This window comes from Strix uralensis, chromosome 2, assembly GCF_047716275.1.
Source record: "Strix uralensis isolate ZFMK-TIS-50842 chromosome 2, bStrUra1, whole genome shotgun sequence".
NCBI lineage: Eukaryota > Metazoa > Chordata > Aves > Strigiformes > Strigidae > Strix > Strix uralensis.
In genome coordinates this window covers 60,224,292-60,238,279 of record NC_133973.1, presented here as the reverse complement: position 1 = coordinate 60,238,279, position 13,988 = coordinate 60,224,292, and the positions used below count along the sequence as shown (strand labels likewise).

The following is a 13,988-nucleotide window of genomic DNA, read 5'->3' as shown; positions in this document are numbered from 1 at the left end:
TGAGGGACTGGCTAATTAGCCACAAACGCAGTTGTCTTCCGCATCTCCGATTTCACAATGTTGCTTCTCTCTTTACTATTAGCATGTATTGCAAGTTCTTCTCAGTAGATAAAAGAGTTCACTGATAAGTGACATCACCTGCAGTATAGTACAATTCATATGTATTTCATGTTAAAAGAAATTCCTACTAAACAGGATTTTCAGATTTTATTTCTCATCTGCCTCTGATGTCAGTCAGGTTGAATATTTATGGAATCACAGCCTAGCCACATCTTATGCTCAACTTCTGCTCACAAACTTAAATCATGTTACATTGGGGGGGAGGGGGGGGGCATAATTCCAAAATACCTTTTTAGATTTCACATGTTAAATACTGTTATTTCACAAAACACATGACCCACTCAAACTGTCCTATCAGATTTCCAGAGCATTGTTTTCCCAGAATTATCCCAAATCAAGGCAACAAAGCTCTACTCTGCCTAACCTACAACCAACAGTACAGTAGGAACATTGAAAAATTTAGGCCTACCTAAAAACAAAGGCAACAACAACAACAAAAAATCATCTCCACCGCCACCAAAATAAATCTTTTAGCTTACAGTAAGTGTTGCAGATAAAGAGTTAATTCTAGAAACTCTCTTCAGGTAGACATTTAGAACAAAGGGTATAGTTTATTTTAGTAAACACTTAACAGGGATAGCTTTCATAGGCTTTACAGCATCAGGAATGGATGTGCCCCAATTTGTTTCTACTTTTCAACTGATGAAGGATGAAATGTATACAACTGAAATCCAAAAAATTAACTTCAAAACCCACTTTTTGTTTTCCCCAGAAGAAATATATTTCTATGTCTTTTAAATTGTTTTGCATTAATTTTGGTGTTACTTCTTTTTTTCAAATTCTTTCTAAATCTATTCTCAGTTACTTCGTTTTCCTTCTAATGGTTCTGTCTTGTAGGACACACTGTCTTCCCCACAGCTTCTTCCCAGCTGCCTTTTCTAGCAGAAAAAAAAAAAAGTAACAAAACCAAATTCAAGGAAAATTTTCCATGAACAGATCCAAGGAATCACAGCTACTCACTGTGAAATTACTAGAAGAGATGCAGAAAGCTTTTAAACAGAATGATTTGAATTAAAAGCTGTAATACTAGGATATTTCTAAATATATCATTTTTAAAATATAATTTATAAATAAAGCATTTTAAAATTTATTATATCCCAAATTATATTATTTCCAAATATATTAGAGAATGAGCAATTTCTACATATATGGTTGCTAACATGAATTTATTTTAAGTGGATTGAACTATGTTGGTCACTAAAAAAGGAGGAAGAACAATATTGTTGATTCAGTGTAACTTCTATATCCACCACTTCTGAGTGTGACAACTGAGTGGGTTAAATAAAGGCATACTGCAGAAGTCTTCATAGGCCTCTGAAAGTCACAAAAGTCAGGGAGAGTTTAGTGGCTTCAGAACACAAATTCATCATACCAGCATGCAACGTGAAATATTCTGATGGAAGAGGGGACAAGAATCCCAGTTCAGAAAGAGACTGACCAGCAGCTGTCCTCACTGTTCATTCTCCAGGGACAGACAAGGAGTTACCCACAAATCTTCCTGAAAACAAACAAAGATTTTACAATGCATACTCTGAAGTTATTTTTGGCAGGTCACGCAAATTAAAACTGTACAGGCTATCATCTCCTGCACCCAAGAAGCTGTAAGAAGCCAATACCAATCTGGGGGGAAGAGGTCTGAGGCAAGAAGTCTGTCATCAGTTTTGGGGCAGGTGGCTAGAGGAGTCTGCTATTACAGCACCCAGAAATTTTACACAAACACAGTCAGCTCCCAGCCTCTTGTTTTATATATTTGCCATCCATATAGCTATTACAGTGTATCCTAATTAGTAGATCAGCAAAGTAAAATTTTACACATGGTTTAGCCTGTTTTTGAAGAGTCTACAGAGGGATAGCTCTCTCCAGTAACATCTACCTAAACCATTTTGGAGCATTCAATTTACTGACTGGAAGCACTACTGGAGAAGCACAAAAAGCAACAGTTAAGTAGCTGTTTTGCTTTAATCCAGAGAGCTCCCTGCACCTTTAACAATAATGACAGTGTCATTACCATAAGTATTTCAGATTGCTCGGAGTCCCCACATTTCCCAATACAAACAGAACAACACTTAAGCAAATGCCACGAATGCTGTGTAAAGAAGATAAGTTTTAATGAAGAACCATAACAAAACTCAAATACTGCATGGTGGGCACCTAAATGGTCACTTTATAAAATTTTGGTAACAAAACCTCCTATGTAAGAATCACATAAAAAACCCAAACAAAAAAACAAACCTTGGCAGGTCCACATGCTTTCCCCTTCTACTAGACGATGTAAAACACTATATAGTCACTTTTTCCAGGCAAAATAATGTGTTGCATTGATAGCTTTAGTGCTTTTAAAAAATATGTGTAAGACAATGCCAAGTGTACACGAGAAAAATAAATGCACGCTTAAGTCACCGGTTACAACTGCTAATAATAGTTTAAATTATACAGCTCTTCTGTCTTGAGTTGCCTTTCCCTAGTACTCCAATAAATACAAAATATACCCGAATTCTTGTAAATTGCATGGTAGAATCTAACAAACACCAGCTATGTGAGCTTTCATGAAAAATTAGTTCAGAATCAATCCTTTAAGGAAGTCAAAAATATCCTAGTTTGAAAAAAAAAAATTGCCACATGCTGTAGATACTGTATGAATAGTTTGCAGAAATAAAGAACTACTAAGAGCAATAGATAACTAGTTAATAGGTCCTATATATGCTGACAGAGAATGAGCAGAAAGATGTTTTCATATTCCCTCTCTTTCTACATCAAGCTGTAGAATTGTAGAACTTATGAGTTTATATAAATGTAAATATATATGGATATATATATACACAAAATTTATAATCCAGTAGAGAAAGGTGTAGGTGATAGTCAACCTGAATAGTCAGAAAAGAAACAAGAGCAAAGAAGATTTTATGTAAAAATTAGTCTGTTTTAGACATCATAACCTGTTGGCATAAGGGCTATGAAATACATTGCAAAATAAATAAAAGCATATAACGAATCTACTTTTACTTTAGTATTAAATAAACACTACCCAACAAAAAAAGAGTACAAGACTAGAAATCCAGATACTTCACAAAGTATTCTAATTGCCTGAGGGGTGCAGTTCAGATTTACTTAACTATAATGTAGGTCAAATTGCGCCAGACTTCCCTGCTCCCTCAGCAGACTAAGAAAGTTAAGGGTCAAAGCCAGACTTTGGGAATGGTTCCACTGACCAAATCAACCCAACAGACAAGTCGAACATTCCATTGCCATTGGTATTATACAGAAATATGTTATACCATGCAGTTTGGTCACATGGAGATGATGCTTCCTTCATGAATTTTAATGTGTTTCAGTTATAAATAAATAAACACACACACTAGCAATCTGTCAGAGGTGAAGCGTATAGAAACAGACCAATTGATTCTCTGTGGAAAAATGACAACACATTTACACAAAAGTTACTGTCAATCAATTAATAGACCAGCTATCAACCGCTCCAAGCTGGGATGGGAATGAATAAAAAGGGCAGCCGAGTGGAAAGTTTTCATGAACAAATGCCACAGATCACCACAATTTAAGAGTGGATAGGGCAGCTGTCAGACTTCACCAGAAGAAAATTTGAGTGTCCACACATTTGGAGCACAACTCTGCAATGCAAACACCCTCAAACTACCTTAAAGTAGGTATAGATATTAATACAAATCCTTCAGCATGAGCATTACACAGCAGCTCAGCAAGTTTATTTCATGAACCCAAAAGCACAAGCATGTTAGCAATACAACTAGCAGTTGTATTGAAATGAAGTGAAAACAGTTTAATTCTAGTTTAGGTGTGCCTGAAAAGGAGAACTGCAATTATATATTCTACAGCGTAGATATGTCCAGAAGAGCACATTCTGAATACTTCCAGTATGCTAGTTTCAACGCTATTTTCCCTGCTCCAGTCATCTTTTGGCCTGTGAGTGAAAGATCTTAGGTATTTACACAGAACAGTTAAGTTGCTTAAATTGAATTGCAAAGCCACAAAATTTAGAGCTCAGTAAGACTGTGGGCCTTAAACTGTGTAAAAACAAATCCTTAAATTAAGCCTCATAATGAGATTGCTATTCTAATGTTTTCGGAATGCTCTTCAGAGTAGAACAAGATGTTTTCTTTAAGTTCAAAGAAGCTTTCCAAAATGATAATCTGTATTATTCTCAGAATTTTTTTTTTTAAGATTATCAATGGGTTCGGGCCAAAACTGGTCACAGAAACACTTATACCCTGTCTGTCTAAATCTTTAAAAGAAAATAAACATCACTTACTACTTCAGAGGTAACATATTTTCAAACACCATCCCCTGAAACCCCTCAAGAAGTCTCTAATTTGCTAATTTAAAGTCTTACCATCACAACTAAAATTATTTCAATACCCTTGAAATATATTATTTACCCAAAATAAAATGGTAATCTACTACAAAGGGAAAAAAATCTGAACATTTTTTTTAACCAAAATTAACAAAGCAGGACTATAATTATCCACAGAAATATAATAATGAGACTGACATAAGTGTTTTTTGAATATTTGCTCATTCTGTAACATTCCACTCACTTTCCAAATATAATGTGTTTTGTTAACTACTCTCACAATTTACTCACCTGTCTCCCAGGTGAATTTCCTTAGCACTCTAAATTTACACTCTAAAGAAGAGGCTGTACTAAAGGAAAATTTCTGATACACCTTCACTATTAAAAAATAATAAAAATAATGCAATAGATATTTCAAATAAAAACTGAACCACTGCTCTAACGTGAAGTTCAAACAGTGGTTAAAAGAATGATGTGTCATATACCTCCCCTTTTTTTTAATTAAAAAAAAGGACACCTTTGTTCATTCATTTGAGAGATAGTCTTTCTTTGGGAAAACAGAAATATAGTCTAATTTTGAGAACTGATCTTCCCTAGCATTTCAATATCCCAGGTGCACACTAACACACAGCACTCAGCAAAATTTTACTTACCAACATCTTTGAAGCTGCTAAAAAAACCTCTAAAATTGTGTAGGAATGGGAGGATGCCTTCCCAGCTGAAGACATCCTATTAAACTACTCTGAGTACTGCAAGTTAATGCTGAAGATGTTTCACACTAAATATCAACAGTAAGGGAATTGTATTGTTTGACCTAAACTAATTTGGTCAGCACCCAGACAGCTTATGCCCAGACAGGCCCTTGCAAGGTTAACACAGAGTTCCCATCTTTTACTTCACAAGAATTCACCCTTTGTTTCTGTACATGTCTGTGCCTCTCATAACCAAAGTGGTACATAAGCCACCCTTTCCCTTCTGTTTACATACTGCCTATCACCCTTAAAGTGGATCAAACCAGGACCGAATGCACGTCAGCTTGGGATTGGTTTCCCTAAATTTTCATAATGTAAAAGCCAAAATATCAAGACATCTATCTCCAAAAGGCTGCTCTCCCTGTCCACTACAAACAGTCCAGACATGCAAACTCAGGAAACTAAACATAGAAAAGGTGAGTCAACCCTTAAGAGCCTACACGCTGTCAACCACCAGTACTTCAAGTTCATATTTCCTCCCTTTGAAGAAGGGAAAAGAAAAAAACATAATTCAAATCTTCCTCTTCTATTTTTTTCAGTTTGGGCTGTCACACAACACTTTTCATGGAAGAATTTTTCAACAGTATCTTCACCTGGAACATTAGTTGTATTTAAACATAAACTTGGCAGGGGGAAGGCGTGATGTTAGATGCTTTTGATTTTGTGGGAGAGGAGTTTAGCATGCTTCTTATTTCTGAAATATTAGCACTGGTTGAATTCCAGATTATTTGATTATTTGCATTGAAACAGGCAGTTCTGGGCATCTCTGAGCTATTTATAGGACTTAAGAAATTGTTTATCTTCAAGAAAAATATATTAAAGCTCACTCTATAACATACCATCAAGCTCACAACATCAGAGAAAGTATTCTGAATTCCTTTCCACGGTCAGTTAGATATCTAAGTGAGATTGAGGCAAAAGAAACAGGTGACAAGCAAACACTAGCCATTTACTCAACATTGATTTTAAACACTGAAGATATAAAAGCAGAAATGTGAACTTTCAGTTTTCACATGTTCAGACTTCTTCCATATACACTCACTTTTCCGACCTTTCTGAAAGATAAAAAAGAATACTTGTTTCAATCTATTTTTCCAGCCTAATGAGAACAAGAACCTTATGGGAAGGGACCTGTTGCTGCCTACTCCACAATAAACATTATGCTACCGAAATCCACCTCAGCAGTAGATAACAGGAAAAGCAAGAGAAGAAAGCTGAGTCACACCTGGTCATTTTCTCTCTAAACATCAGCTATAACAATAGTAAGGATTTATTTTGGGACAAGTATGATCTCGTAGGAGCAAAAAATGAAGCAAGAAAGACATTCCACAGACAGAGAGTGAAAACAAAATCCAAGTCATTTAGCTTTATGACTAAAGTCTTAAAGATGTACAAGTGTAATGGTGAATTCAGGTCACCATTACAGTCACAACATTCAGACCATGTTTTCTTTCAAAACTTGTGGCATTTAAGGACACTGCCAAGTAAAATAATGAATTATTATTTATCATTTCCGTATCAAGAAAAGGTGACAAAACAGGAAAAAAATGCTCACACATCCCTCAGAATATAGTATTTTTAAATAGGTGAGGACCTTGGTAGTGAAACCAAAAATAACACTTGGTAAGAAGCAAAACTAATTTGAGCCCCTTTAAAAAAAAAGAGAAAAAAAGCCACCAGTGTTCTTCGCTAGCAAAGAACTTAGCTATTCTGGCACAGAATTTTTTACTTAGACTATACACAGGGAAAATTGCACTGTAATGTCTTCTACGGGAGCAGATTCCTTCTTACAGCATTAGACTGCAGTTCTGTACCTACTGTCCTGCTGATATGCCATTTGAAATATATTTGGCTAGCACATTTTACGTGTGAACACAGTGAAATTAAGTATTTAAAAACATGTCGCACCTCATTTTTCTCATGTACTTTGTAAAATTTTCCCATGCTTATAAAAATTAAAATACTGGTTTGCCCGATTTTTTATTCTGCATTTGTTTAGTGTAATGCACTTCATGGGAACAGTTGTTTAAAAGAATCTTTTCGAATGAAAAGACTATTATGAAAATATTTCAATCAATTGAATAGATTTAGAAAACCCAATTTACATTTGTAACGCCTTGCTATGGAATTCATTGCACTTTGAAAGATGGGCAGGAAACATCTCACAGGAGAGAGGGCAAGAATAAATTTGTCATCTTTCTCCTCCTAGAGTTCTCTTCCTTCCCCCCCCCCCCCCCCCTTCCCTATTCCCATACATTTCATTTAGGAACATAACATTTGTTCTCCCAACTTCACCTACACAAAAGTGAAGAAATATCTTCTGGCTTTCTTGTACTTATTATTCTAGTTTATCTGAATTATACTTCATCATGGCATAATTAAAAATGTAGTATCTCCATTTCAGGATATATGTCAGGTGTTCAACTGCAGCCCCTCTGGCTAGTGAATAAGAAGGTTGTTCTTGTTAAATGCTCATCAAAACCAAGGATGATTAAGAAACTATGCCACTAGTGCTCATGGTCTCTCTCTTCCACTGACCAGACCTACAAAAAGTTTGAAATGGGTTCAGATAAGCATGGGTGGGCCATGAACTTTCAGCAGTTAAGTTTCAATGAACATGATGGTCACAGCATATTAATTTTTGCTTCTGTACAGCACAGAACTACTTCAGACCTGCACAGCTGAGTATGTAAATTCAATTGAGATTCACATAATACTACAGCCTGGTCCAAGCAGCAGCTTCTGAGTGTGATGAGCAAACATTTTTATTTGGACCTCCTTTTTAAGGAAAATTAATTCAAAACCAGAAGTGGTCATCCAGGCACTTTCAGTAGCAAGCAAGACAGCAAGACCACTCACCTTTCATATAAGAGGACTATAGTTAAAAAAACCCATACACCTCAAAGGTTCAAAGCCACATCTTCAACGTGTCAGGAAGAACCCTCAAAGAAATATTCTTCCTGTTAAACCTCTCTTAGTGCCAGAAACCAGTATGTACCCCATTCCTGTGCCCTCCCCCAAACCTATAATTTCACTTTACCGGCTAAATATTAAGGCACTTTCCCGAAAAACATAACTGTACTCTAGTCTCTGCTCCCAATGCCTTTTACCAAAGGGCCCACAAATACCAAAACAAAGGTCAAGTCCTGGGATGTTTGGGGGAGGTAAGTGCCCTCTCAATCATTATGCTGAACTGTTCTCCCCTCTTGCTCTTCCCTCACAGTGAGTTCTTTGCTAAACAAGGCAGAGTTTCGAAGAGAAATCTCAAGAACATGCCTGATCCAGCCTGCATTATGGTGGTTGGGTTAACAGAGAGACTTTAAACCTCTTAGACTATTAAGGATATTTAAAACAATAGGTATGATATTCAAAGCAAGTACTGTTTCCAATTATATTTTTTATTTTTACATGAATTTTATTCCATCCTCCAAGAGAAGGTGCCTAAAGTCGGGGATGACCACAATCTCACAGATACCAATGTAATTTTGTTACCTTAAATATTACTCATAAACAGCTGTAAGAGCATGGAGCTCACCTCCTTATTTTGCCACTTTCTCAAGTTGATAGTTTCGAAAGCCATACTGTTTCTAAACCTGGGTACGTCTACAAGCAACAACAATTCTAGTAGAGAAGTTATCAGAACTTCCTGTCCTGGGTATCCCCCTCCACAAACATCTCCAAGTATCTCAGAGCACATAACTTTTGAGAACATCAGCAGAAAGAAAATGGCTATTCTTATCACAGCAATCAAACTGCACGTGACTCTAAACTGCTGTAGTGAAATTGATGACAATACATTAATCTCATTTGTATTTGTGCAGGGAAATCAAAATGGAAGATAGGGCAATATTGACTTAAACCACTACTGAAAAGAAATTCCAGATACACTCTTCCAGTATGTGAGATATAAACCTAAACTGTACTTAATTAACTTAATTAAAAAACGTTTAAGCCAAGCAAAAAGGAGTTTTTTCAAGCTAAAGTTACACATCTACATATTATTCTGCAATATTCTGCACTTATTTAACATGCAGCCCATTTAACTCAGGAATACAATGTAGCATGTTAGTACGTGCATACAGAGCAGCCCAACCTCATGCAGAGTTGCTGGCTCAGATCTCAGATGCACTACAGACACATTAGCAGGACACTGCATCTTTTATGAACTCTGCCACTCAGAGGCAGGTACCAATGTGTTCAGTTTCAGTATCACTTTGAGGCTGCTGTATTGCTTCCTGGTCAGGAGCTAGATCCCTTCCCTCCTTGCAGCCTTCTACTGAGATGCATATCCATGTCACATAATCATTTTAAAACCAACTTAGAATAAGCCAGCTCAGCTTCTCTGATAAGGTAAGGCCTTATGTATTTATCTGTGCACATTTTTATACCCTTCAAGTTTTGCATTTAGTCTTCTCTCTACAAAACAACCAATGGCACCGTTCATAAGAGATGCAAAGAATGGTCATCTTCTCAGACAGACCTATGTGAGAAAAGAAGGGAAAAAAAATCAAGCTGGGGAAGACAGACAAGGAAAGGAGACTATTCTTTAAGTATCCCGTCAGTGCCCTGATAGGCAGCTATCTGCTCCTTTTACATTTTATTCCCTTCATATCAAGCAGTCTCACTTTTTTTTAGGTCTCTCTCTCTACCTTGTGGAATCACAACTTTCCTCTTCCTTAATCTCTAAGGAGCACCTTAAAGAACCCTCAAAAAGATATGCTGTTTAAAACTGACACCAGGATTATTTCCATGTTTCTTCATTGGCCTCAGGAACGTTTCATGACTGTTATGCCTTCTCTAAAAATAGCATTTTTCTGCATCCTATGCTTCACTTTAAGTCATAATCCTCTGTGATGATATCTGCATCACAGCAACTAGTCATGATGTAAAAGATCAATCACTTCTGCTGAAAACAAAAACATCACAAACCTTTCAGGCAGTCTAATAATGATCTCAATTAATTTCTCAATAAAATGCCTGTTCACATTTCAAATTGGAAAAATTATCTCAAAAAAAAAAAATGCACTTCAAGAGAAGATAAGATGGTCTTCACCAATCACAACATTCTCAGGCCTTTCCAATTCCATTTTTAAAGAGCCATTAAAACCATTAACTTCACTGAGAAAGGGTTTAAATTGCACCTTTTCGGCTGAAGAGCGCTTAGGGGAAATCAAGATTTACAGCACTTACTGGAATAAATCTATCCAAAATAATTTCACAGTCCTGTAAAGAAAAAAATAATAAAACTTCCATATAGTTGAACATACAAGCCTTCAAACCAGGTGCAAAAACGTATGTTAACTATATGTACGTGTGCTCAAACACAATGCACAGACAGGTACAGTGGCTATGAACACATCATCATTGCTGCTGTCTGAAACGCCAATTTATTAAACATATGTGTTTACTCTGCGACGCCGCTGATCACAGGCAGTTTTTAGTAAGCGTGGTCGATGTGAGATGCAACCTTGCCTTCTACCAAAATGCTACACACGCGAAGCATCTTTGCAGCAGGGCAACGGCGCGCTGGTGTTTTGCGGTACGCTTAGCTGGATTCAGTTAACCCGTCCGGTCTCTTCACCGGCCCGACAACTACATTTAAATGATGAATTTTTTATGACGATGCAGGTAAAGGAAGTTAAACCAGATAAAACAGGTTTCACACCAAAAGGTCCTTCGGCTTCAGCAGCGACCATCCCCGGCTCAGGGGCAGGCCAAGCCCCATTTCAGGCTCGTTCCGCCGCAGACCAAACCCCGCGACCCGGCAGCCCCAGCCGAGGCCACCGGCGGCGCGGGGGCTCGGAGGCGCTCCCGCACAGCCGCCGCGCCGGGACAGACAATGCCAACAGCCGCCCGCCGGCTCCAGGCGCTGCTCCCGAGCCGCGGGCAGGCGGCGGCGCGGCTCCCCCAGCCCCGCGCAGCCCCCGCCGGCGCCGAGCAGCCTCCACGGCAGCCGCCGGCCCCCGCTCCGCGGCGGGGGGTCGCCGTTAACGGCACCTGCCGGCCGCGGAACGGCCGACGGTCCAACCCCGCGGGCTCAGAACGGGCCCACCACCGAAATGAAAGAAACGGGGGGGGGGGGCACCCCAAAAACAGGAGGGCGCCCGGGAAGGGGTCAGACGGCCGTTGGGGTATCTCCGGGGGCCGCGACCGCCGGGCACGGCCGCGGGCGGGCACCTGGGCAGCTCCTTTGTTCCTCGCCGGTCCCGCCGCCGCGCCCCTCCCGCACTCACCCACGGTGGCCAGGGTCTCCAGGTCCTCCAGCTTGTAAGCGGCGGGCTCGGGCGCGGCGGGCGAGCCGGGACCGGCAGGGCTGGGGGCCGGCGCGGCGGGCTGAGGCGCGGCCAGCCCCGCCGCCGCCGTCTCGCCGCCGCTTTTCGCCCCCATTTTGGCCTTGGCGGCGCTGAAGGCGTCCATGGGGCCGAGCGGGCGCCCCGCGGCCGCTCAGCGCATGGAGAAGGGCGAGCCGGGCCGGCGAGGGGAAGGGGGAGGAGAGGGAGCGGCGGGGACGGCAAAGTTTCAGTCTTCAGCAGGCGGGGTGGCTGTTCGCCGGGGCTGGAGCCCGTTCCCGCTGCCGGCTCTGAGGGGGCGCGGAGCCCTTCAGCATCGCGGCCGGCCGCCGCGCCGCCCGCCCCTCGCAGCAGGGACCGCCGCGCAGGCAGACAATGGCGAGGGTGAGCCCGGCCGCGCCGAGCCGCGCCGAGCCGAGCCGAGCCGCGCCACACGCGGGGCGGGGTTTGCCTTCCTGCCGCTGCGGCACGGTCCCGCAGAGGGCCGGCGGGGCGGGGAGAGGGTGGGGTGGGGGGAAGCGCGGCCCCGCCGCCGCACGGCGGGAGCGCGGAGCTCGCCCCCCGCCGCGGGCACAGCCCGGGGGTGTCCGGTCGCGCCGGTGCCCTTTGCTCGCCCTTCCCCACCCCCGCGTCCCGCCGGGGAGGCGGCGCTGCCGCGGGGGGGATGGGGAGGGAGAGGGGGATGGAGCGGGGCGGTGGCGGCCGCGGGTGCCCCCGCGCTGCCTCAGCGCCGCGGGGGCCGGGGGAAGGTCCCGGGGGAAGGAAGGTCCCGGGGGACTGACGGGGCCCTGCAGAGCGGCGCCCGGCCCCGCCCGGCTTGGGAGCGCGCGTTGGGGTCCCTGGACTGGCTCAGCGTTAGCGAGTGCCCCTCACCCGCGCGTTTCAAAGGGTTTCCCAGGCGTTGTTTTACTCCCGTTTTCAAGTAGGTGGGGGCATCGCAACGGCCACGGCCCCCCCGTGTTCCCTGCCCGAGCCTGGAAAACACTGAGGTGGCTGGTGGTGGCCGGCGGGCGCGCCGAGCTCCGCTGGGAAGGCACCTCACGGAGCAGCAGTCGCGTACCGAATATAGCTCCTTCCCCAGCGGCCAAGAAACTGTTGACAATTATGCTGAAAGACAGGGAAAATTGGTGTGCGAGCCAAGTCACTGAGAAGCGTTCGTGTCAAAATTGGGAAGGAAATCCTAATCTTTTCCACGCCTTGTTCTGGCCCAGTTTTACACCGTTGGCAGCCCCTACCCTACGCTCCAATAAGCAGGATATCTGCAAAGCCCATGTGTAGATCACACAGGTGGCATTTCACATCTTTTTATTAAATGGGAAAACGTGGGGATATAAGGCCTACTGGTTTCTGTGTAGAGTAGGTTCAATAATAATGAGAAATAGTTATGTGTATGTATACAAAAATGAGTATAAATGTATAAATTATAAGAATTACAAATTTATGTACATCTTTCCTGAATTTTAAGAGATCCTTGCAGTCTCTTTTATATCACGATACTCAGAGAATATAACATGTATTTTTTTCTTTTTGCTTGTTGACATGGAGGGTTATGATTAATCCGGAAAAATGCTTGGTCATCTCTGCTTCCTGTCAGCCTATGAAAAGAATCACCAGTCAAGGAGGATGACATCACTTTTGCTACAAAATTTCAAATTTCATTTGTGTGCTCTTAGGAAGTTTTGCACTTCTGTTTTGCTTTACTACTTAATTTCCTTTTGCGTTATGTTTTGTACATTGTATACAAAAATTATCGTGATTCATGCCTTGACTGGAATATTTTAGAGATTCTGTAAATTGCAAATTGTAAATGTTCTGGCAGGCTGTAAATTTAGTTCCTGTTTGGTCAAAAGATGAGCAAGCCAACAAAGCTCTCTTAACAATAACAGAAAATTTTGTTTAAGGTAACAGCTTGAAAAATAAACATTCATACTTTGAGGAAACCTCCGTGTATATAAAAAGGTAACTTTGTTTTTTAGCCAAGTAATTGCAAATTGAGATGATTTTTTAGGAAAAGGTACAAGCTAATTATGGTCATCATTTTCAAGAGAGAGTACCTTAACTTCAGTCTGTCCGAGAAGATCCGTATGTGATCTTCCTGAAACCTTTATTTTTTCATAAAAACTAAGAAATCATTCACTGCTCAGATGTTAAAAAGGACAGAAAATACAGAAGATATTGATTACTTTCAACTGATATTTCAATTTATTCTATGAACGTAGTGATTAAATTACTTGCATTCAGGAACTTAAAACTTCTTTGAAGAGCTTCTCACTGCCGTGCTTCAACAGTTGGTGGCCTGTATGACAGCACACATTCAAAAAGGCTATGATTCAGCAAGGTTTGTAAGCACAGGATTAGCTCCCTTCAATGCAGTGTCTCTTTTCTTATGATTAAAGTTAGATTCCTACCTTGCTAGACTGGCATCCAAAGCATTCGCTAGTTGTAGTTATAGCAATATAATTGCAATGTTTATATTTAGAATGTCAACATATTATTAGTGTG

The 13,988-nt window shown here is 41.3% G+C and overlaps 1 protein-coding gene across 1 annotated transcript in view; it reads right to left on the bottom strand.

Moving 5' to 3' along the window:
* The window catches only part of PRKX (protein kinase cAMP-dependent X-linked catalytic subunit), a 61,853-nt gene extending 49,972 nt beyond the window's left edge, over nucleotides 1–11,881 (bottom strand). The window contains exon 1 of the mRNA XM_074858881.1: nucleotides 11,430–11,881. Coding sequence (XP_074714982.1) covers nucleotides 11,430–11,613 — 184 coding nt within the window. The 5' untranslated portion in view covers nucleotides 11,614–11,881. The remainder of the gene's footprint in view (nucleotides 1–11,429) is intronic.
* Nucleotides 11,882–13,988: the final 2,107 nt, after the last annotated feature.